The 22,795-nt window shown below is 39.6% G+C and overlaps 2 protein-coding genes across 6 annotated transcripts in view; one reads left to right on the top strand and one right to left on the bottom strand.

Annotated features, from left to right (window-relative positions):
- The window catches only part of MAPK8 (mitogen-activated protein kinase 8), a 255,148-nt gene that overhangs the window by 88,118 nt on the left and 144,235 nt on the right, over positions 1–22,795 (bottom strand). The window lies entirely within an intron of this gene.
- The window catches only part of FRMPD2 (FERM and PDZ domain containing 2), a 77,600-nt gene that overhangs the window by 30,763 nt on the left and 24,042 nt on the right, over positions 1–22,795 (top strand). For all 5 annotated transcript variants that reach the window (XR_013952561.1, XR_013952562.1, XM_080596965.1 and 2 more), the window contains 19 exons: positions 225–377; positions 2,550–2,735; positions 3,799–3,955; positions 5,693–5,903; positions 6,828–6,931; positions 7,983–8,081; positions 9,126–9,233; positions 9,351–9,467; positions 9,984–10,219; positions 10,740–10,844; positions 12,168–12,261; positions 12,766–12,851; positions 13,122–13,269; positions 14,339–14,553; positions 15,923–16,021; positions 17,177–17,541; positions 20,322–20,616; positions 21,555–21,713; positions 22,351–22,525. Coding sequence is in view for 3 of the 5 variants with exons in the window: in XM_080596965.1 (XP_080453091.1) it covers positions 225–377; positions 2,550–2,735; positions 3,799–3,955; positions 5,693–5,903; positions 6,828–6,931; positions 7,983–8,081; positions 9,126–9,233; positions 9,351–9,467; positions 9,984–10,219; positions 10,740–10,844; positions 12,168–12,261; positions 12,766–12,851; positions 13,122–13,269; positions 14,339–14,553; positions 15,923–16,021; positions 17,177–17,541; positions 20,322–20,616; positions 21,555–21,713; positions 22,351–22,525 (3,112 nt within the window). In the remaining 2 variants the exon portion in view is untranslated. The remainder of the gene's footprint in view (positions 1–224; positions 378–2,549; positions 2,736–3,798; positions 3,956–5,692; positions 5,904–6,827; positions 6,932–7,982; positions 8,082–9,125; positions 9,234–9,350; positions 9,468–9,983; positions 10,220–10,739; positions 10,845–12,167; positions 12,262–12,765; positions 12,852–13,121; positions 13,270–14,338; positions 14,554–15,922; positions 16,022–17,176; positions 17,542–20,321; positions 20,617–21,554; positions 21,714–22,350; positions 22,526–22,795) is intronic.

Below are 22,795 nucleotides of genomic sequence, written 5' to 3'. Positions count from 1 at the left end.
CACCTCTGCACGGTGCAGTGTGTGCTTTGAGCACCTTGCTGAGCACAGGTGCAGGAGGCACAGCTGTCAGGATGTTATCTGCTGTTCCCTATCTCCTTATAGGAAATGGCAGCAGGAAGACTTCAGTGTATGGGTCACTGAAAATGGAAATGCACCAAATAAGAAAAGTGAAGACAGAACAAAAGGCTCCTCTCTCTTTGTCTTTTCATTTTTTCCCCCCAAAGGTACATGGAAAGAGCTATTTTCGTGTTGAAGACTACATTCCAGCAAGCCGAATAGAGAAAATGACCCTGGCCTATGTACAGCGAGAGCTTGCTAAACTACACCGTATGAATCGCTCCCTATTTGAGGACGAAGCTGAACTAGAATTTTTGAAGGTAACTTGCCACACACCAAACAGTATTTATCTGTTTAGTTTATGGTAGCAAATCCTTTTCTATTTACCATTGTCAATCATTTCCTTCTTGTCTGATACTGAGGATTTGAGATGTGGTGAACAAATCTGAATATTCAAAACAAAACTCACATTTTCATTCTGACGTAGATACTGTCACCATAAATAAAGGCTTCTTTCATTGACAGTTTATAAAGGGTTAATGTACATTTCAGAATATTTTCAACATCCTAAGGGTTGATGCAGGTTTCCAGCATGTTATGACCATGTTGTCTGGGTTTTACGTGATTATAAATACAGCTATTGACTGTATTACAGATGACTGTAAAGCATGGGAATAAGCACTTCCTTGACTACAGCAGATGTTCAGACATTTTCTAAAGCAGTGAATGGCTGTTTAAAAGTATCTATGAGCCCTGGAAGTGAGGAAGGAGTTAGATGAAGTATTTTCTCACATGACTATTTCTCTAGGGTGTTAGGATGATGTGGGATTTAATTTTTTTCTTAATGTCCCCTTCTCTTCAAACTTCTCTGCTTTCCATCAAATGAAAAATATCAGGAATTAGATAATGAATAAATAACAGCCATTTTGCTGCAGTGCCTTATGCTTTTATTTATAGCATCATTTTAGTTCAGTTGCTGTTCAATTATGTTAGTTTATCATCTAATACTGTCAGTGGAATTGAAGAAATAGATTGAAGCTTAGCCTTAATGACAGTCCCATCATGCGTGGCAAATCCAGTGAAGAAAAGCAGCTTTGTTAGTATCTGTTTCAATGAATAAGTCTGTAGAAGGAGCCAACACATCATACACATTGAGAAAGATAGCCCCCATGGCAAGAACAAGCAAATTCCAAATATAAAAGGGATTAAAAATTAAAACAAAGATTCAGCTAGTGATTATGGACGCCCCAATTTTCAAGCCCTGAACATTTGTGCTCTGGATTCTTTCTGAAAAATAGATCTTTTTAAAGTGTTTTATTTTGGCTACTGAAAAATTCTATTCATGGTTGAAAAGATACTTGGAAATTCTACATGAGCTTCCCAGAAAAAAGTGTATGACAATAAACTCACATTGATCTACACATTACAAAAGAGGCCAGAAAGTCATCCTCATATGCTGTAGTTCTGTAAAGGGTCTCAGTCCCATTTTAACATTATGTGGCCAAGTGTAGGAGGTAGAAAGACAAGCAACAACATCTAGAAGTGCTGGGTGTGGTTCCTCAAAGTGTCCTCTGCACACTGACCAGAAGCTGGCTCCTCAGTCCCTCGAAGTATAATCCTACTTAACTTTTCTCCCAGCCAGGAGCACCATGCAAGAAAGAAGCCATGCTGAAGGTCTGTTATAAAGTCTGTCATTGAAGGAAATTGTGGGGCAGTAAAATTCCCTCAGAAGTCACCACCATATCTGTATGAGTTACCTTAAGGTACAACTTAGCAAACCCTGTAACTTAAGATTCTTGGCGATGGAAGGTTATAACGTCTGGTTCCAAAATATGACAGCAATGAAGGAATGAACATATGTATTTGAGTGACTTTGCTGACGGCTCGGAGCTGTGGTATCGCTGCAGTTAAGATTTCAAGTTGTTCATCACTGTTGCAGAAAGGAAACTGCACAAACCTGTAACAATGCCAGAGCAGCCCTGGCACCAAAGTATGAGTGGTTTTACTAAGATCAGCATATCTGCTGTACTTCGTGGTTTCTGGGTTTGCTCAGGGAAACAAAGGCATAGTAAAGAGAACGGAAAGAATCTATGTTTAACAGCAGTTGAACAGCATTCATCTTGCATGGATTTCTATTCAGGAGTCCACACAAGAGCTAAGTAGCTGTAATACTGAGCACCTCAACACCACTGTAATGTTTAGATTATTGTACAGGAAGCTAAATAATCTTCTTACCTTTTCAAATGAGGTTTGTGGTAAAGTGTTATTTCAATTTTAGCATGGAAAATGTATCTGCTATGACATACCGAAATCAGGTGATGACTCTGTGATGCAGTAGGTATGAAAATTTGGTAAGGGTTTCCAAGGATTTCTTAATTAAGTGAAAGAATATTCTGTAAAGGCACTCTAAACCATTTTCCCTCCCACCTACCTATCTTTTTTCCCCATGACTCTTTTTGAAAAATGCATAAGTGCTTTTTTTTTTTTTTAAGGTGACTCAGCAGCTTCCTGAATATGGAGTGCTATTCTATCGTGTGTCCCAAGAGAAGAAAGGAGCAGGAGGGGATATCATCCTGGGAATCTGTGCCAAAGGCATCATTGTATATGAGGTCAAAAATCACACACGAATTGCCAGTTTAAGATTTCAGTGGCGTGAAACAGAAAGAATTTCAGCTCATGTGAGTTTCAACTGAGTAAGCCTCTTCTCCACTCTACTATTTTACTCCCCTTCTGCCTGTCACTCTGATAAATTTCTTGCATTCAGAGGCAGGATTAGACTCATTCTGTACAGACATGCCCTTTTTGAATCCAGTTGAAATCAAAGCAGGATCTGGATGTGGATCTCAGGATAGCCAACTCTTAGTGAGGTTTTGTTCTGGCTTTTTTTCTTTTTGCCAAGACTGAAGTCAATTACTACAAAACTGAATAAGCTGGTGTTGACTACTACAGGAATGATGTCAAACCTCTTTATAGCATATTCCTTATTCATTCCTCTATCATCTTTATTTCTCTCTCTCTTTTCTTTGATTTTCCTTTCTACATCAGGTCACAGGATCATGCCTTCCTCTTTCCACACCTCACTTTTGCATCCTCATTTCTTACAGAATCACAGAATCGTCTAGGTTGGAAGAGACCTCCAAGATCACCTAGTCCAACCTCTGACCTAAAAGTAGTATATTAGTATATTTAAAAAGTATATTACTATATTTTATTAGTGTATTAGTATATTTAAAAATTAGTATCTTAGTATATTTATGTCTGTTAAACCAGTATTGGTGACAAGATTATGACCCCTTTCTAAATCGCGTTCTGCCACCAAAGGCGTATCAATGTATCACTATACACTGTAGGTGTCAATCTTCATCACACATCTCCCAGCCTGTTTGCTCTCCCAAAATGGCCTTTGCGATTCTTGAAGATTTTTTGATTTTCACATTCAAATGTTTTAAAGACTTTAACATCTGTAGGGCCAAATTTTGCCAAGCCTATCAACCTGCTCCCGATGCAGTCAATGTCCAAAGGCTTTTGACATTCAGCACAGGGCAGTTATGATCCGAATGATGAACACCTCACTCACAACTGTTGAATTTACAGTGGGCATTTACTGCAACCACAAGGGATGCAGCAAGGCATAAATACATCTAGACAAACCAACAAGATTATAAAAATGAACTTTCAGTGGCTCAGTATAATGACTGATGTGTTATATGCAGCAAGCTGTGCTCTTTTTTTTTCCTTTAGAGAAAAAAATTCATGATTGAAAGTAGCTTCAGTGGCAAGAAACACACATTCATTACTGATACAGCAAAGACATGTAAATATCTACTGGACCTCTGCTCAGCCCAACACAAATTCAATGCACAGATGAACTCTAGGCAACTTCGTCAAACTTCATCAGGTGAGCAATAAATGCAATTTCATTGTACAAGCCACAGGACGAAGCTAAGTTTTATAAAGGAGAAAAGAACTCAAAGGAAGGGAAAGGCGCTTTAGTTAAGCTGAGAATCAGAACCTCCACAGCAGCTTTGCTGTGCTTCAGTTTGTCATTTGCAGAGCTGAAAATAATATCTTCTACTTCACTGGAAGCTAGAGGTATGTCAGTCTCATTTAGTGAGCACTTGTGAGTGGAGAGGGGTACTCTGCTGAGAATAACTACATAGCTAAACTCAGTTTAAAGAAAAGCATGACTAAACTTCCCTTCAGGAAACCACAAGACTTGTTTGTTTGTTTGCTTGCAGTAATACTTCTTAATGAAAATTACTATATAGTTCCAAATAGAACAAAATGATTGAGAGCTAAGGAATTTATAACCGAGGTCCCAGTTACAAGCTCCTCACATCCCTGAAACCATCCAGAGTTACACGAGCCGTGTGACTCTGGTTCTGAGGTTGTGTGTGCTGCTGTCCCAGAAAAGCAGGCTCCGTGGAGGCAGTGACAGACAGCAGCTCAAAATGCCGCTTCTGCCACTGCAGGGAGCCTGCAGGAGATTATAAGGCTGCTTCTGCGTGAGGGAAGCTCTTCCTCCTGCCCTGCTCAGATGCATACGCCGCAGTCTGGTGGAGCCCTGCTAGCCATCATCCCCGCTCTGGAGTCACCATGGCAACGCTCAGGCCTTGCTAACGCCACGGCAGCGAGGCCCTGACAGGGAGGCCCTGACAGGGAGGCCCTGACGCCTCCACAAAAGCCCCTGATCAAAGTCACTGAGGGATGAGGGAGCCTGGGTTTAATGCTGCAGAGCAGCATTGCAGAAAATTGCATTCAGGGTAATATTTGTTAGGAAAAGGCATGGGAGGTCAGCTGGCACGTACAAGCAGAATGAAAGCCTGTATTTGTGCTAGCCTACACCACACTGGGTTCTTGTTTTATTTTCAGACATGCCTCCAATTGCCTGCTATCCCTCTCTTCTGCAAGTCCCCTCCTAGGGGTACTCCTGCCCATCAATTGAGAACCTAAGTAAATCATCAGTGCCTTCTCCGGTATTATGTTGTTTCAGAGAAATAAAACCTTTTATTTCCCTGAAAATAGATTCGTAAATTGCAGAGCCCAGACATCATTAAGTAGCAGATTTGACACAGAGGTGGAAAATTGGATACCATGCATTACCACAAAGATCATCTCCCACTCAACTTCACTTGTGTAAATCCCTCAGGGCAGAGAGGGATTGATTCTTGGCTCGTTTCTGATCTCAGGAGAGCAGTGTTAGTAGTGCTCCTCTCTTCAGAGACACAATGGTGGGCCTGTGGAGGATGGAAAACTACCAGCCTGGTGATTCAGCCTCTGACAGACAGCTTTCTCCATACCCTGAACTTTTACAACATGCAATTTATAGAGATACTCAGGTTTAAATTATACAGGGCTGTACATTTTATCTGTCTTTGTGGAAAGTGAATTTGCAGTATGATTCACAGAAATGACATCTACATACAGTGTATACTACCTATGAAAGAAATTGATTGAAAACTCTTTTCACACACTCCTAGGCCTGGATATCCTCAAGGATACCAGAACAAATATATCTGTGATGTCAATCTTTTTTTCTGGCATGTTCAAAAGGTTAGACAGAAACAGCTTAAAAAGATGGGATAATGTCAGCAGACTTACCTTTCTCTCCTCCCCCATCTGCCTTCTTATTCAGAGGAAGGTAAATTTATGGAAATAGACAAATCAAATTCTGCATATGCAGCTCAGCATGAACACCTTGCCCTGATTCAGAGACTGTCTCGTTCAGAGAATGTGCTTTACGGGGCAAACCTGGAAAACCTTTCTGCTGGGATGATGAGCAAGTCTTGTGATAACCTCAGCGTGGAAACCGGGAACAGGACTAGAGACAAAAGCAATCTTGCCAGGTAGGTTTGCTTTTTCCTCTAAACCTGTGGAAGAACACTCAGTCATACACAACATCATTGCAAATCTCTACGGTAGCTGTAAGGCAAGCTTTTATTTTGCAGTATTTATTGTGGTCACACCAGAAGTCCCCATCAGGACCAGGGCTCTTTTGTGTCAGCAATAGTGTAAACACAGGCAGGAAGCTAACAACCTCACAGATAAGACCTTGAAAAAGATTGGCATTTAAATTTGTACCAGGCTCAGGAATTAACCACTTACTGGGATATGGAGAAAGATAAAAATAAGGGAGAATGAAAGTAAAATCTTTAATACGTGTGTCTTCTCTGGAAGTTGCAGTAGATGAACTGAATGCACAGTGGAATTTGTTTTTGAGCAGGTCTCATCTAAAAAATTCCTCCATGACTAAAGGTGCAAATCACAGAGAAGAGCATAAGAGCATCTCCCTTTTCACTTACATTGGTACACCAGTGTAGGCAGTTACTATAGCTGCACACCATTTCAAGGCTTTTGATGAATTCTAGCGCCTTTTGGAATACTAAGAATTAGAACAGAGCCAAGAAGAATGGGAACTACCAGGAAAACTTTCAGACACAGTTTTGTCTGAATGAACAGCAGAGCTAATGAATCATGCTGAGGCTATGCTGTGTTTCCCTGCTGCCTGCACTCAGCTCAGAAAAAAACACAGGGGAAAATCATTTCTGATGTGAGTGGTCTAATGGCAGCTGTTATTTGGAAGCAAATGCTGGCAAGGGTAAACTACTTCTCCCCTACAGTGAAATGTGGCCCAGCAATCAGAATACTGGTTGAAAGGCTATAAAGATGTGTATTCCCAACTTGGCTCTGACAGACTAATGACAGTGAAGAGTGCTAAATACCACCGTTGATTTGTTACTGTAATGCAGTATTCATTTTCTGCCATGCAGATCCACATCAGGGCTATCCCAGTCAGAAATGCACATCAATTTGAATGGAAAGCAAAGGAGTTATGACTATTTCTCTATCCACTCAACTCAGAACACAATCAGTGGTGAGTATGATAATCATAAAGAGAGACAGTACTCTTACATAACGTATGGTTTCAATAGTAGGAGACCAAAACATGTTCTATTTATAGATTAAAGAATAACCTTTGGCACTTCTTGCCCTGCAAATTAACCCAGGACTTAGCATGGCAAGCTGTTTTCTTCCCTTTCACTCCTCCTTTCCATCAGGATGAGTGTTAAGGGACTTGATTATCAAATTATTCTGTCAGTGGTGCCAAATAAAATAAAATTAATTTCTTTTTTACTGAAATAGTTCAATACACCCAGGACTTTCACATGGGGCAATGTGCCTATGCTTGGAGGTCATCATTTGGTTTGCAACTGAGATGTACTAAACAATAAATAGTGCACAAGACAAAATAGGCTCCAGGTCCTTCCTCTGTTCTTGTGTTTGCATGACAAAACTAACTGAGAAAAGAATCACAAGGCACCTAATTTTCTTACAGAAGCCAGCTGTCTGTATCACATGCACAAACGGAGCAGACATATGGAACACAAAGTTATGATTTTTCAGCTAGTCCATTTATAAGTTAGAACTGTATTTTAAGCAATTCCACAATGTTAAGTACTGTTAACGCTACAGAAGCCATCATCACACTTCGTGCTGACTGAATTGCACCTACAGAGCCAAAAGGGCTCTGTTGAGCCCACAGGGCCTAAGGCTAGAGTTTCCAAAGGAATTCATAATACTTTTCATGTTCAAATCTCCCACATGTTCAATGGGTGCTACATGCCTGATTTTTTAGTTATCTTAATCAAAATGCTGCAGATACATGCGTACTCATCCAGAAAGGAGCATTATAGGAAGAGCTCACACAGTTACTGTGCTTCCCTGTTCTACACGTATTCTGTTCTAAAGAATGCAAATTTTGAAACACTTGTTTGAGCTTCCTTCCTGACTTATATTGATTCAGATAATAATGAAAACAAGGACAGAAATATATTTAATTTTTGAAGCCCCATTTTTGCATGCTACTTGAGTCGCCCATCTCCTTGCACTCATCTGCATTTATTCTAGCTGTTTTGTTTCTGCAGCACCTGGATCACCAGCCATCCAAAAAGAAGTTTTACTAAGCGGTCTAGAAAGAGAAATCATTTGTGTCAGCCTAAAACGTGACCCTAAGAATGGGTTTGGTAAGTAAGGAACATGAGTGTTATATTTGTTACCAGGACTGTCAGGTCCTGGTGCAAACACTGATGCTTGCTGATTCAAGCTGAGCAAGACTGTAAACTTCTTCACCTCACTTATTCTCCTTATAGAATAAGACTGCCAGTCTTTGCAAAGGTGTTAACATTTCAGAGGCTTAAAAGGACTAAGTGCATAAATTAAGGCCACAGTTTTTTCAGAGGATTAACTAGTGTCAGAGATCAAGGGGACCAAATGTTAAAAGTAGAATGAAAGGAACAGGAAGAGATGATATTCTGCAAACCCTTCACATATTGCCTGTGTGGGTGCAAAATGCATACACAAGCCTAACATGAATGTTTCCTGACTTTTGGATTCTTATTTTGGTAACATTTTTGTTACATAATACACTATCACAGTGTATCCTCTTCTAGTGGATGAGTTCAGAGGACCATCAGGTCCCATAGCTGACCATTAATGCTATTTATTATCAGATTTCTAAATGGTGCAGGTTTGTGTGGCATGTTTGATTCCCAACCCAACTGTTCTACCAGTGAGAAGTCAGCCTGTTGCAGAATATTCTAAGCCAGGATAATGAAATTAAATTAATTGACAATAGATTTAATTTTCTTACATGCCTCTTATATATCCATTAGAAGTTTACATTGCCCTTCACAGGGGTCCTAGACCACACGATGTAAAACAATGTTCTGAGTTATCTAATGAGTTTTTATACCATATTCCTCCTGTGGGTGTTAAATACTAATGTTCACATAGTGACTTTTATAAGAAAGCAGTTGGAATCTTTTAAAGTCCCAAGCCAGAAAAATACTCTTATTGAGAAATGGTATTAAAATAACAGCCAATTTAGTCACCAGCATGCTTAAATTATAGTATGAGTTTAAAGCTCTCTCAAATCAGGATCTTGATGCACCATTCTCCAGAATTTGCAAAAAACTTATGCCATTGGAGTAAGAGCCTTTCGTGTTCCTAAGGTTCATCTTTTCTAATACTGCCAGTGTCTGCATTCTCATGCTATCTCATTTTTGCAGGTTTTGTAATTATTGGAGGAGAAAATGTAGGAAAATTAGACCTCGGTATCTTTATCGCTTCAATTATCCCTGGGGGACCTGCAGACAGAGCTGGAAATATCAAACCAGGTCACTGTCCTTAGTTTTTAATTAGAATCAAAATACTCTCATGGATTAAAGTTAACTACTTAACTTATTTCTCTATCCTGATGTGCATTGTCTTGTTTTTATCCTTATTTTTTTAAGGGGGACGACTCATCTCTGTGAATAATATTAGTCTCGAAGGTGTTTCGTTCAATACTGCAGTTAAAATTATACAGAATTCTCCTGATGAAGTGGAGCTCATCATCTCTCAACCCAAAGGTATAAAGGCAAACATCTTTGCTGGCTATGGAGCGCTAGCAATTAACTCAGGACACTGGTATTTATTAGGTTCTGGGATGTTGCAGCACCTTCTTGCCACTTAGTGCCAGTTATAATAACCATAGCTTAGCAGTGAAAATCATTCTAGTGGCTGTCATGAGATCTCTGTTCTATAGTCAGTATGAAAAAATCCAATCCATTATGGGTTTTATTCTTCACTGCTAAATATCAAGGGAATTTCAGCATTTCTTTCTATGACAGAATTAGTTCTACATCCCAACCTTGAATCAGAATCATTGTCATAGTTCTCTGCAGTGATGAAGCAAATATTTTTCTCCATACTTATAGTAGCAGTGCTCCATTTTGCAATGGCTAACTCATTTTACAGACCTGATTGCACAACCAGTTGACTTAGTAAGCTGTTTTGTCCTCCTGTGGTGATATACAATAATATCAGCTTTCAAGTTTACTTACTGTTTGCATTCATCAGTGTTTGATTTTGGTATGGTTTTGCAGACATATACGAAGAAGGATTAAATGAAGAAAAGAGTCTATCAAGGGGAAACAGCACTAGTGGATCTGAGATCTCTTGTGTAGACAGTGGGAGAAAAAAGATTCAAGATTGTCATACAGCTCTCCCCAAAGAAAAGGACCCAAATATAGACGAACTTGAGAAGGCTCTTTCCTGGAGTTTAGCACCAAAATTGGGCCCCAGGATTCCAGTTCTTTCATCTGATAGCCTGGATGTGGAGGTAACTGAGATTGTGATGTTGTACAGTAGCATGATGCCCAGCATGTGTCTTAACAGCATGCCAGCTATAATAAGAATGGAAAGTAACTGATAAATCAAAGAATAAGGAAAGAAGGAAGAAAACCTTGAAAGATGTTGCTTGTTAAATTACATTGGAAATGTCAAAATGATACACGTCTAGAATGAGTGAAAAAATGGAGAAACTGTTCTACAAAATGTTATTAAAAGTTGTCCTCCTTTTTCCAGTGAACTACAAAATTTTGATTATTTTCTTGCAATCTCTTAAAGTTTTCAACCACCCACAGAGGAGTAACATTTTGTGTCTAATTTTCTTCTGTTAAGCAGCCTCCCTATCTACACTCGGGGATATAAATGCTACCACTCCAGGCTTACTGTGACAGCACGATCAAAAACTTTATATCTTCTGGAAACCCATTCTCTCTTTTTATTTTATTTATTTATTTATTTAATTATTTTCCTGAGATGCAGTAATCTCATTAGTGTTTATTTTTTTGAGACAGGAAGCTGATTCTTCACACTTACCACATCCAGCTGAAACCATCTCCAATGAAATCTATACTGTGGAGCTTGTTAAAGAAGATGGGACTTTCGGAATCAGTGTGACTGCAAGTGTTACTGTTAATCTTTCAGTGTGTCCTTCAAACTGTCACTTAACCAAGAAACATGTAGGGAAGTGTATTCATGTGCAGCAAAGGTAGAAGATAGGTCGATAAAGAAAAACTGGTAGCATGGCACATTTCAAACCTAAGTATCCAACTGAGTGACAGAGAAAGGATATGGTACTGGCTCGGCTCATTCCCCTGTTCTTGCCCACAGAATCTGTGAAAGACATGTCCCAGCATAAAGCACGTGGTGGTACAAGTCCTCTTCATCCTTGTTCAATTTGCGAATGAGACCTACCTCTGAAAGCGGAGTTCTGTCAGGGAGGGATACAGCCAAAGCTTCTAGAAAATGCAGCGATGCCAAGCATTCCCCAGATCATGACTGGTTTTCCTCTGGGGCTCCTGGAACTTGAAGTCTGTGTCTATGCAAGCAGGTCACACAGGACCATGGTACAGGCTCAAGCAGTGCCCACTGCTTAATTGTTGACACATTCCCAATAGGGCTTTGGCCTGTGCAGGGGATAGGACTGGCCAAAACCAGTCATCCCATGCTGCAGGGATGAAAATTGAGTTGCATGGACTCAAGACAAGCCATGCTTCCTACTCTAAAGGTCAGAGAAAGGACCCTGGCCAATTTTATTTCCAAATGTACAAAAATACAGTTCTCCATATATTCAGAGGAGTAGAGAAGGCAACAGGGAAAACTTTATGTGCCACATTTGAAAAACTTATTCCTTGTTCTGGCTATCAAGATTGAATTTACTCCTCCAGGCTGGGGTGTGTTGATAATCCTCGCTGAAATGGAGCGGGAAGCAACAGCCATTTCATTGTTTGCAGTAGAAATGGAGAGCTGCTTCGTCATCTGAAATTGGCCAAAGGATGTAGCTGGACACAATATGATTCTTAGCTTAATATGGAATTCCTCTGGCTGCACAATGTCAGGTCCAAGCTTTATATATTGTCTGAAAGGCCAATAGCTGCTGAATATATATTGCAAAGTTTGGAAGCTGGGCTAGAGACTGACTGAAAGATGCAACCAGATCTTTACATTAGCACAGGAAAAAAAAATCTGAACATTTAATAAATGTTTTTATATAGCCATATAGAAACACATTGCACTTTCCTGAGAAAATAAGGCACAATTACTGCCTAGAGAAGTACATTACAACTAAAGGGAACATTGGAGTAACATACTCTTTCTCTTTTCCTATATATTTTAAAGTGAAATTTCTGAAGCAGTTTCTTTGCAATGCATACATAAGTTGCTTTGATTTTTATCAAGTGAAGAACATGTTAAGACTCAATCTGTGCATGTATGTTTTGCAGGGTGGAATTAACACTAGTGTGCCTCTTGGTGGGATATATGTGAAGTCAATCATTCCCAGGGGACCGGCAGATAAGGATGGACAAATAAAGATAGGTAACAAGTCTGGCAATAAAAGTCTGGGCTGAAGAATTTGACATTTGTGTGGAATACTTGCTACATGATAATGAAACATGTTTGGGATTGAAGGTCATACAGCTATAAACCATATGCAGTCCCTCATTCCTCAGCCTTCCACTGTAGTTTATATGTCGATATTCCACTGAAAAAACAGGATTCTCATACCAACACTGCACAGCTTCCCTCTGTAGCTGCACACCAGGGCACTGACTCTTAGACACCTACTTTCTGTGTTGCTGTGATAAACAGATGCTATCACTGCATTAGTTTCGAGAATACCCTGGGACTGGTGTGTTTTAAGCATTAGTTATAGAATACTATGAAACAAACAGTATTGCTTTCAAGCAAAGTAACGTGATTTGAAACATGTAAGGATGAAGAAATAATGCAACATGGGTAGCCTCAAGTTTTATGTCCAATTTGTATCATCAAAGCAATCTGACATCCCTCCCCCCCTTATTTTATATTTTATTTCCTCAGGCGATCGTCTGCTGGAAGTAGATGGAATCAGCCTCTGTGGCCTCACGCACAAACAGGCTGTGGAAAACCTTAAGAAATCTGGCCAGGTTTGTGTAACAGCAGAGCAAAATGAGATGACCAGTCATACAACCTGGTCTAGTGGGAGGTGTCCCTGCCCACGACAGGGGGTTTGGAATTAGGTGGGCTTTAAGGTCCCTTTCAACCCAAACCATTCAGCGATTCTGTGATTCTGTAAACTGTACTTACTATGAAACACAGCAGCAAAGCAGGGCCAAAAGAAACTTTTTCTTTCCCTGCCCTGAGACTGTGGGTTCACTGTGTACTGTGTAAATGGGAACTGTTCATCATTTTTTCAGGTTGCCAAGCTGGTTCTAGAAAGGGGACACCACCCACCGGCAGAGCCATGCCTGAGTGCTAATGACAGAAAGGAAGACCAATGTGCAGTTGTTTCTGTAGCAACATCCTTCACAGACGCTACCAAGGACTACCGCTTTTTGACAGATGGTGAGAGAGAACAAAGGAACTCAGGGTGACTTTCTCTGGCGACTTATGATGTGCAAGAAAGGAACGAACAAAAATAATTCTATGAAATTTCTGTGGGTTGGGAGAAAAACTGCACACCAAGCAAAAAAATGTGTAGCATTACAAACACTATCAAAAATGTGTCTGAAAAAAAAAAAATCTGATATGCTTAGAGCTACAGTTGCTACATATAGTTGAATTTATCCTAGGCATAGGTACTGTATCTCTCAGCCTTCATGAGATGGGGCTGGCAGGGGGCATCCCCGTCTGTACTCACAGCACTCTTGGGCAGTAAGCAGCTGTCCCGATGTCACTAGCCTGCTACTCAAAGGCAGCTCTGTTGGCACTCCTGCTGAAGCTGTGTCAGTGACGAAGCTAGGGTGAGCTGCTGCCCCACAGCCAGGACTGGAGACTGCCATCACTTCTTTTCTTGAAAGCAGAAGATTCAGAGATCATTTGCATCAAATTTATCCGACAAATACATTCCCCCTCTTGCTGTGAAGCTGTCCCATAATCACCAAGTCTTCACCGTACTCTCCCATGGGACAGTTGTTTCTCTACACTGTCCCAAGGAGAATGGGGTTCAATTGCAATATGGTATTTGGGATATGGCTGGTCTCTTGATCTTGTCTCGAAAGGACAGTAGCTCTGATTCTAGCTTATGCTGGTTTGTGCAGCACCTGAACTAACATCAGACAGCTACAGAATAGTAAGACCTACCCAACATTTACAGAAGAATGTCAGAAAAGGATAGTATTTGAAACTTTTGGTCTTGGTACAAATGGCTTCTTCCTTTGTAGGCTTGTACCACATGGCATAAAGCCTGTGAACACATGGTAGAACATGACCAGTTTTTACCAGTCTGCCCATCTGAATTCCAGGGCTCATGCAAATTAAAGGAACACTAAAATCATCTTCTGTCATTAGTATCAGTAGATCTGTCTCTGCAGAACACAGGGAAAAGGTCTGTAGAGAACATAATAGATACCAGTTCCTTAAGGGGTACATATGCCACTAAGCCTACTCTTTGTCCAATCCTTCCTTTGAACAGACAATATATTTGAAGTCAATTTGACAAAGAATTCTGGAGGCCTTGGCTTTAGTGTTCTGCAAATGGAAGGAGATGGTTGTGAACACCTTGGAGGAGCCATTGTCAGGATCAAAAGACTGTTTCCAGGGCAGCCAGCTGAAGAGAATGGAGAAATTGAAGTTGGAGACATCATTTTAGCTGTGAACGGGACACCTACTCAAGGACTCTTGTATCAGGTACCAGGCAGTACTAGCATGTTATCCACTGGGCCTCCTGGCGGGTAACATGCTAATAAAGACAATGGGATGAAACTGCATTTAAACTTAATTATCACCGGAGGGGGTCAGTACTTGCATATAATGACTTTGATTTCTATGCAGGAGTCTTCTCTAGAATTCTTATGGAGAATTCCCTTCATAACAGAATTGTTACAAATAATTTCTTGTGCTATTTAATTTTTAACTTTCCACTCCTGACACCCAAAATGTATTGTTAGATGAACAACAGTTGTTAATTAGTTGGAATCTTTGTTGCTTCCGTGCATAATTGAAACATTTTTCCCCATGGTCATTTGTGTTTCATAACATGCTAAATACCATGCCCCAGATTCTAATCTCCATCAGGTGAGGTAAGTCTAAGGCAAGTTTGTTGTTGTTGTTTTAATTTTATTTTTTATTTTTTGGGGGGCCTGGAATGAGCAATTATATAGTGTTATGAAATTAAAAAGTAATCAAGGACTACATGCAAATTTATGTTTCCCTTGTAATCTTTTCACCTTATGAAAATTCCTGATAGCGAGTGCTCTATATAAATATACATTGAATAGGCATGATTGGTTATGAACAGAAATTATGAGAATATCACACAATTTTCCTACTGATGTCATTTGTATTATTAAATGGCTAAGGCAGAAGACAAGGTGTGGTAAATCCTCAGGGAGGTTGTAATTGTACTTCACATTTTTCTTTTGGCTTGGAGAAGTCTGTCCTTTGCCAGTACCATCTTGCTCGCTGGTGTACAGTCTTTTTACTTTTTTACTCAGTTTCTGCAGAGGAGCAGGACTCCCTCTCCCCCACCCGCCCCCACCCCCCTCCCCCATTCTCCCCCGATGAAGTATTTCAAATCCCATTATAGTTGAAAGCCGGATGCCACCGGACAGATGTTATTCTGAGGAAGGGCTTTGGGAAAATCTTCCATTGGTTAGTTAGTGTGGCAGTCTATGGAGCTATACTGATAAAATTGACAGATCTGTCACGTGTCCCTGTCACACGCAGTTTGAATGCATTTGCCTGAAAATCCTGATTTTCTCAAGAACAGGGAAAGGTTAATTTAAACCTATGTGTCTGTTGGTGAAACAACAATTTGTAAACAGAAGAGACTTGAATTTAGATACATATTCACATAAATAATATGGCCCACTTACACATGATAATCATAGAGTAGAAAAATAACTGGCCTCCAGACACTTCTGAGAGGCACAAATACTAGGAATTTGGCAGTCACAATAAAAATTATCCCCCATCCCAGTTGGTAAAAACACATGTACTATAGACTGGGAAAAAAACGTATTTCATAAGAAATCTAATATTCTTTCTTCCTGCTTAGGATGTCCTGCACTTGTTGAGAGGAGCTCCACCAGAAGTCACACTACTTCTCTGCAGACCACCAAAAGGTGTTCTTCCAGAAATAGAGCAGAGTGTGCTGGTAAGACAAAGACTCTGTCTGTGAACTTGCTTCTGTAAACCTGGAAAAACACTACTACATTTTCTATCTAGCCTCGAATAAAGCAACCTTCCCTTTTCTCCAAGGCACTCTTTTCCATTCCTTTCCCTTCCCCTATGCAACATACCCTCTACAGTTTATCTGCAACCAAAATAGAAATCTGACAGATCTGAAACATGTTTATCCCAGTGCAACAACTTTTGAGTTGCAGTACTGTCAATGAAGTGAAATATCACATACCCAAGGAGATCTTCTAGCTAGTGTTGCTTCTAAAAATGTTCTACTAGATGTTCAGCCAGAAACTGCAGATATTCCCAACTGCAGCTGTTATAATCTGTGGGTTTTAATTATATTACTCCCCAAAGTGGGAGGAAATTAAAGAGCTTTTCCTCTTAACAAACTTAACTAAGTGAAATCACGTTTCCAACCAGTTATTCAGTTTCTTATTAATGGTTAGCAGAATCAGCAGAAAAAAAAAAAAAAGAAAAAAAAAAAACACAGTTGAGGCTGCAGTAGAGGGTAAGGCTAGTATTCATGCCTTTTAAATACAACTCATGGACAGATGCACAAGTACTCCTATCATGAGCATGCATTTGCATTATTCTTGCTCCATGCAGATTGGCGTCGTGGTTACTGTAATGCCAGAAGGATTTGTAAGTGATGTCCATGGGCAGACAGAAATGACTGTCAGAACTGTCTCCAGAAAAAAAACCTGCTCCTCTTACTCTCCTACAAGATGCTATTTAGTTGGTCTGACCAATTACTTTAGTCCCTTGCATACAAGTCAAATCTGGAAGCCACTTCTACATACTGAAGAGAATGCAGACTAAAGTTCAGGCATGATATGAAAAGAAATAAAGTGAGGTCTCTGCTAGCAAATGATTCATTGGGAAAAGGAACTTGTGTAGTAGCTCTCTGACTGGAATTCCTCAACAATGTAGAAGACAGGCATAAAGACAAAACAGTTATTTAGTGAATAAGTACCTCCCTCCTTTTTTTACCCCCTTCCAGTCATCATCTGGTATTTCCACATTAAGATGCTTATCAATAATTCCTCTTTAAATTCTTCTTTGGTTCTTAAAGGAAAGAAGATGGGAGAAAAAAAGAGTTATAATAACCTTTTTGTTATTTTGATAGACTCCAGCACCATCTCCAGTTAAGGAGTTTGTGGCAGAGATGCCAGGCAGTCCAGAGGTAGGAAATAGTTTGGACCGGTCTACCAGTGATGGAGGTAGCACCTCTCCAGACCTCGAAGATTGTTTGGATTCTCCAGTGGCAGCAGATTTCAGTGAGCCTCCAGAAGAAGACAGCTCAACTTACGAAGAGCAAGAAGCAGAATCTCAAGATAAGCCCATACAGAGACTTATGCCTCCTAGGGAAAGTTCTTATAAGGACCTTTGGAAATATCATCAAGAAGCTGCCAGTTCTGAAGTGTTCCACTCCCTGGAGGAAGAAGTGAAGCAGAACTGCTACTCACCATGTGAACTTGGATGTGCTGAAAGGTAAGGAATACTGAAATCTCCTCTGCAGCCTTTCCTTTGGCTCCTAAGATTTCCAAAGTGAATTGCTTAGCATTAAGTATGGGGGGCTCTCTACTTCTAGTCACTGCTGATTACTGAAAATTTTGTTTTACCATCTTATTCTGACAATCCTAATCTGCTGCCTGATTACTCTCAATTTACTGGAATTCTCCATAAATCCTCATTGCAAGACAGTTGAGTGCTGCACTACTGTAATCATTTATGCTGTTCAGCTAAAGCTGGCTGCATTTTGAAATGAGTAAAAAGACTCTTATTGACTTAAATAGGAACCAAAGACTTTCTTATTTATTGTATGATCTTTCAACTTCAATTTTCTCAGAGCTGACTTAAGTAGGCACCAAACATTTCTTACTGTGTAATCTTTTAATTTCAAATTTTTCCAGAGAAAACTAAACAAACAAACAATCAAAAAAACACTCAGAAGACAAACTGTGATCAAGGAGCAAAACATTATTTTCCAGTCTTCGGGAGCCAATAGAAGCCCTGACAAGTTATACAATAAAATACAGTCCAGACAGACTCAAGCCTCCTTTTACACTCTTTTGGATATACCCGACACTGGCACATGGCACACAGAAGATTATCCATTCCATTTTAAACATCTTTCCCAGTGCAAAATAACATAAATTAGCAGAACAGAAAAGATTGGTGGAAAGATAAGTTAAATGTCTAACAGAGACCTTTAACTTACAGATTTGTTAATTTTCTCTAGAAACTCATTTCCATTTTCAAATCTTTTCATTACTTTTCACATTCATCAAGCACAGAACCAGGTAATCACAGATTCCAGTCACTGGGGAGCCACAATTCTAGGTGACTGCATGTCTGGTGGGACCATAACTGCAATTCATACTTTTAGCTCTTCTCTCACAAGAGAAGAAACTTCATTCACACTTATGAGTGAAGCTCCTGCTTGCATATATGCTTCTCTACTTCCAAGATTAAAACCAGCTGAAATGTGTCCGTAGCAAACACGCTTGCCAAGAGATATGGTTTCATCAAAACTAAGTTTCTTGGGGGAAAATATCGATTGCAAGAAAAATCATGGATTCTTCCCAAGAAGAAAGTTCTGAAATAAATGGTTTTGTTTGGTATATTCTCAGTATCGTTTAGTTTCAGCTTGTGCATTTTCAAAAGACAGCTAGAGCAGTTTAAGAAGATATGCATCTGAAATAGTATTTTACATGTAATCTCAGTTTAAATGATCCTTCCAGCTAACTATTTATATGTACGTATACATATATATATACATACATACAATAACATAAAAGGCATTAATGAAAGGATTCCCCTTTCTTTTCTTTAGATTAAAACATTTCATTGCTTAAAACATTTCATGCTAATGTAGAAGTCTTCTGATACAAATTCTAAGAAGTTCAGGATTACATATCGGAAATTCCTATGACTCTTCTCATTGCCAACAAAAATAACCTTTGAAAAAATTACTTTGAAAAACTTCACCCCATAGTTTTCCTCTAGGCAGTCCATGTGGAGGGGTCCCCCAGACACCAAAGGCTAAGTCTAGCATTCAGTGGACCTTGTATATGGACCTGCAGGACCAAGCCTCATGTATTTCCCATGGTGACACAGAGAGGGGCTAGAAGCTGTGCTGTGACTAGGCCACTGCTAGCTCATTGCCTTTAGCCTGTGTAGCTCTGCCAAACACCTTTTGTACCCGTGAAGGTCAATCAGCAGTTCACTGGCAGGCGACAGTTTCTGTGACACTCTCACTGAGCAACGTCCATTGAACTTAATCTTTTATCTCCTTTAACCTAAAGAAAGGACCAGACCGCATTTGTTGTTATCCTTAAATATTTATTTTAATTATCCCTATCTTCTTTCACAGTATTGTAGCGCCTGTTTTTCAGCTATTAAAGCACACAGACTGCCAGCTTCATTCTCAGCTTTGCTGTGCTACTGGAGATGCCCAACTCCTCATTTCCTCCCTATAGAGATATAAGTTAACAGGCTAGATTGCTTCCTTGACTAAATGCATACAGCATGAGCCTGCAGGTCTTCCTTACTTCAGCCAATGTTTCATAAATACCATTGGAGGTTATTAGCTATATCCATCCAAAAAGTATCTTTCACTACTGCTTTATATTTTCCTTCTGACTATAGACAACTTTTGAAACAAGAACTTAACACTGAGGATATTCTGTCATTTCATGCAAGATGTGCACCATAAGAATAAACGTAAACTTCAAAAGAGAACTCAGGACTTCTATTTTTAGGAAGAGACAGGAATCATTTATGTTTCATGTTCATGATCTGGGCTTCAATTACCAAGAAAGAACTGCAGCAGCCATGAATGTGGCTGACAGTTACTCTTCAAGAAGGAAAAATGCACATAAGAAAATTGTAATAGCTTTGCAATGTGCACACCACTTACTAGATAAGTTAATTAAATTGTTTATGGCAGATGAAAGAATTAATGGTCTAGGAACTGTCCAACTATTCTTTTCAAGAAACAACAAAAGTACTAACTAATGCTTTAGAAAAGAAAGTGTGTAAGATTTTTCAGACTTTAAGATATTTAATCTTTTAACTAGCTTCGTAAAAAGATTGATTACTTTCTCTTTATATTAATACTAGGAGGACCCAGACAGCAATTTAATACTACAACAAATACACCAGTTAAAATTAAAATAGGGTAGAGTATAAGCAGTAGACTTTTCAGTGGCCAAGTAATAAAGTATATGGAGGAAAATCCCAGCACTGCAATCTTTTTTATTTTCCAGCCCTGTATATAATAAGGGTGATGATGACCTGTCGAACAGAATCTGTATGCCTGAAATTCTCTCTCTAACCCCTATTGATGAAGAGCATCTCGCCATCAGCTCAACATCTGTGACCTCACTTTCACATGGAGGAAGCTCTGAGACACTCTCCGCAGCCTTGGTGGCACCACAACCACGTGTTTGTGGCCCTTTCTCCTCATCCCTGCCTGCTAGAGAGACACATGGCAGTGACAATGAATGGGAAGACTTGGAGGAACCGGAGGAAGAGAAGGACAAAAAGGAGGATTGCACTAGGGTACGTGATAGGCACTGGAGTATTAAGAGGCAGACCATGGCTAGGGAAAGGACAGCTTTAATAATTTACCATTCTTAAAAACATTATTTTTAACACATTACCTATGCTATTTCTACATGGCTTTGCTCACTTTCCACCAATGTCCAAAATCTTCAAATAAAGCAGACCTCCCTGTATACCCAACTCTTAACCATTTCCTTAAAGGCGATTTCCTTCCCCTTGCCATATTACTGTTTCTTTAACTTACCATCACTGTGCAGTATTATTCCCAGTATACAAAGGCCTAAGACCCCTCCTGTTCTCTTGTAACACCTAAAATTAATTGGAATCAGCTACTTCGTTGTTTGGGGTTTTTTCTGTGTGTCTTTTAAACCCATGAGCAAAATCATTTTGTTACAATGCTAGTACTGTAATGTCCTGATAAGAAACTATGATCCCTGTACTAATTACTATTCAAAATACAGGGCTCAGTCCTGCCAAAAGCTGAACATCTTGCATTCCTGCTGACACTAATGAGCTCTGAATTGCTACTAATTTGAGAGCAGTGAGGACAAAATTTAGGTCCAGCCATTTCCTTCAGTGGGAAAACAATAGCAATAACAACAGCCGCCTCTGAACCCTACTATTGTAATGCTTGTCAATTCAGAGGCCTCCATGCCTTTCTTTATACATTTTAAATGCCCAGAATCCAGTCCCGGATGGCCTTCTGTGCCTTATTGGGCCTTATCAATCAGTCACCATGAAGCTCCACTAGATAGATATAAAGAAGTAAAATTAATTCTGGAACACTGCAGTGACAGATCAGAGTAATCTTTATGTATGCTGCTTATTTATATCACCTGAGCATCTGATTCCGATTTGCATATAAAACAAATGCAAGATGTTAATGAAGCAACTAAAAAGCCTACATCAAACATATCTCGTGTTTGTTTTAATAGGAAATGGAGGTCTTTGTGACTTTAACAAGGTCAGAGAACAATGGTTATGGATTCTCAGTGGTTCTTAACAAAGTGGACAACTGTCTGTATGTTGACGAAATCTTGCATGAGCCTGCCCTGTCTGATGGAAGGCTGAGAAGGGGAGACAGAATCGTTATGGTAAAGTAATCCTTTGAATTTAAACATAGGAGAAAGTATTTGCAGATCAATGTCATTTAACTTCAGCATTTCTCATTTTGTAGGGTCTAGCTAATCACGTATTTATGCATGCAAGTGCAAATGAATCATATAATAAATATAATTCTGCTGACTTCAGTAGGATAAACTTCAGACTGAATAGATTGTATGACCAGGCAAAAAACAACAATCATCTAGCAGTTATGCAATACAACTGAGACGCTAAATGGCTTCCTAAGTGATATAAACTGCATTAATGTAGTGGTGGCATGCAAAGGATACAGGAATTATGTCCTTTGCAGTGTTTGAACAAAATGTGTTTTAAGGTTCATCTTCAATTTGTTTCATTAGACTTGTCTTCCTTGCTTTTTGCTACAAGACCTCAAGTTTCAAGAAAAAGAAGCTATTTTTATGAAAACTGTACATTCAGAAAAACAAAAGTTAAAAAAATTCTTACTGCAATTGTAACTGTTATATTCACAGGCATTAAGTGACACAGCAAAGCAACAATATGAGAGTGAACACTAATTTAAGTTCATACACAGTATTTGGGGTGGAGGGAGAAGTATAATGATGGTCAATGAGATCTTTGACATCACTGTAATGGTTTGTCATTTAGGTGAATGGAATCAATGTCACATCTTTACCATGCAATGAAGCTCTGACTTTACTGCACAACTCTCCTCCCGATCTGCACCTTGTGGTTGGCCGTGCTGGCAGCGATCCGTGTCCTGCTGTTAGGCCAGATGACATTCCTGAAATTACTCTCACAAAAGGTGCCAACGGACAGCTAGGTGTGTAGTAAATACTACGAATGCTATTTTAGACAGGGATTACAGCAGTGGTATGATAATCATAAGCAACCGTGGTATTGGATCAATATGATCCTGAGTGACCTTGACACCTTTATGCTCTCCTCCATCAACATGACTGTGGGATGGAGAACTTTATTTTGGGCAGGGCCTTAAAGGGAAGATAAATATCTGTTATTAGACCAACTAAGCTGTTGGAAGAATTATCTTTGTGTTGTCACCTTATCAGCTGAAGTTTCTACCAGATCTGCA

This window comes from Anser brachyrhynchus (genome assembly GCF_964034855.1).
Source record: "Anser brachyrhynchus genome assembly, chromosome: 6".
Lineage (NCBI taxonomy): Eukaryota > Metazoa > Chordata > Aves > Anseriformes > Anatidae > Anser > Anser brachyrhynchus.
Note: the sequence above shows the minus strand (reverse complement) of the source record. Positions and strands in the feature narration are given on the sequence as shown.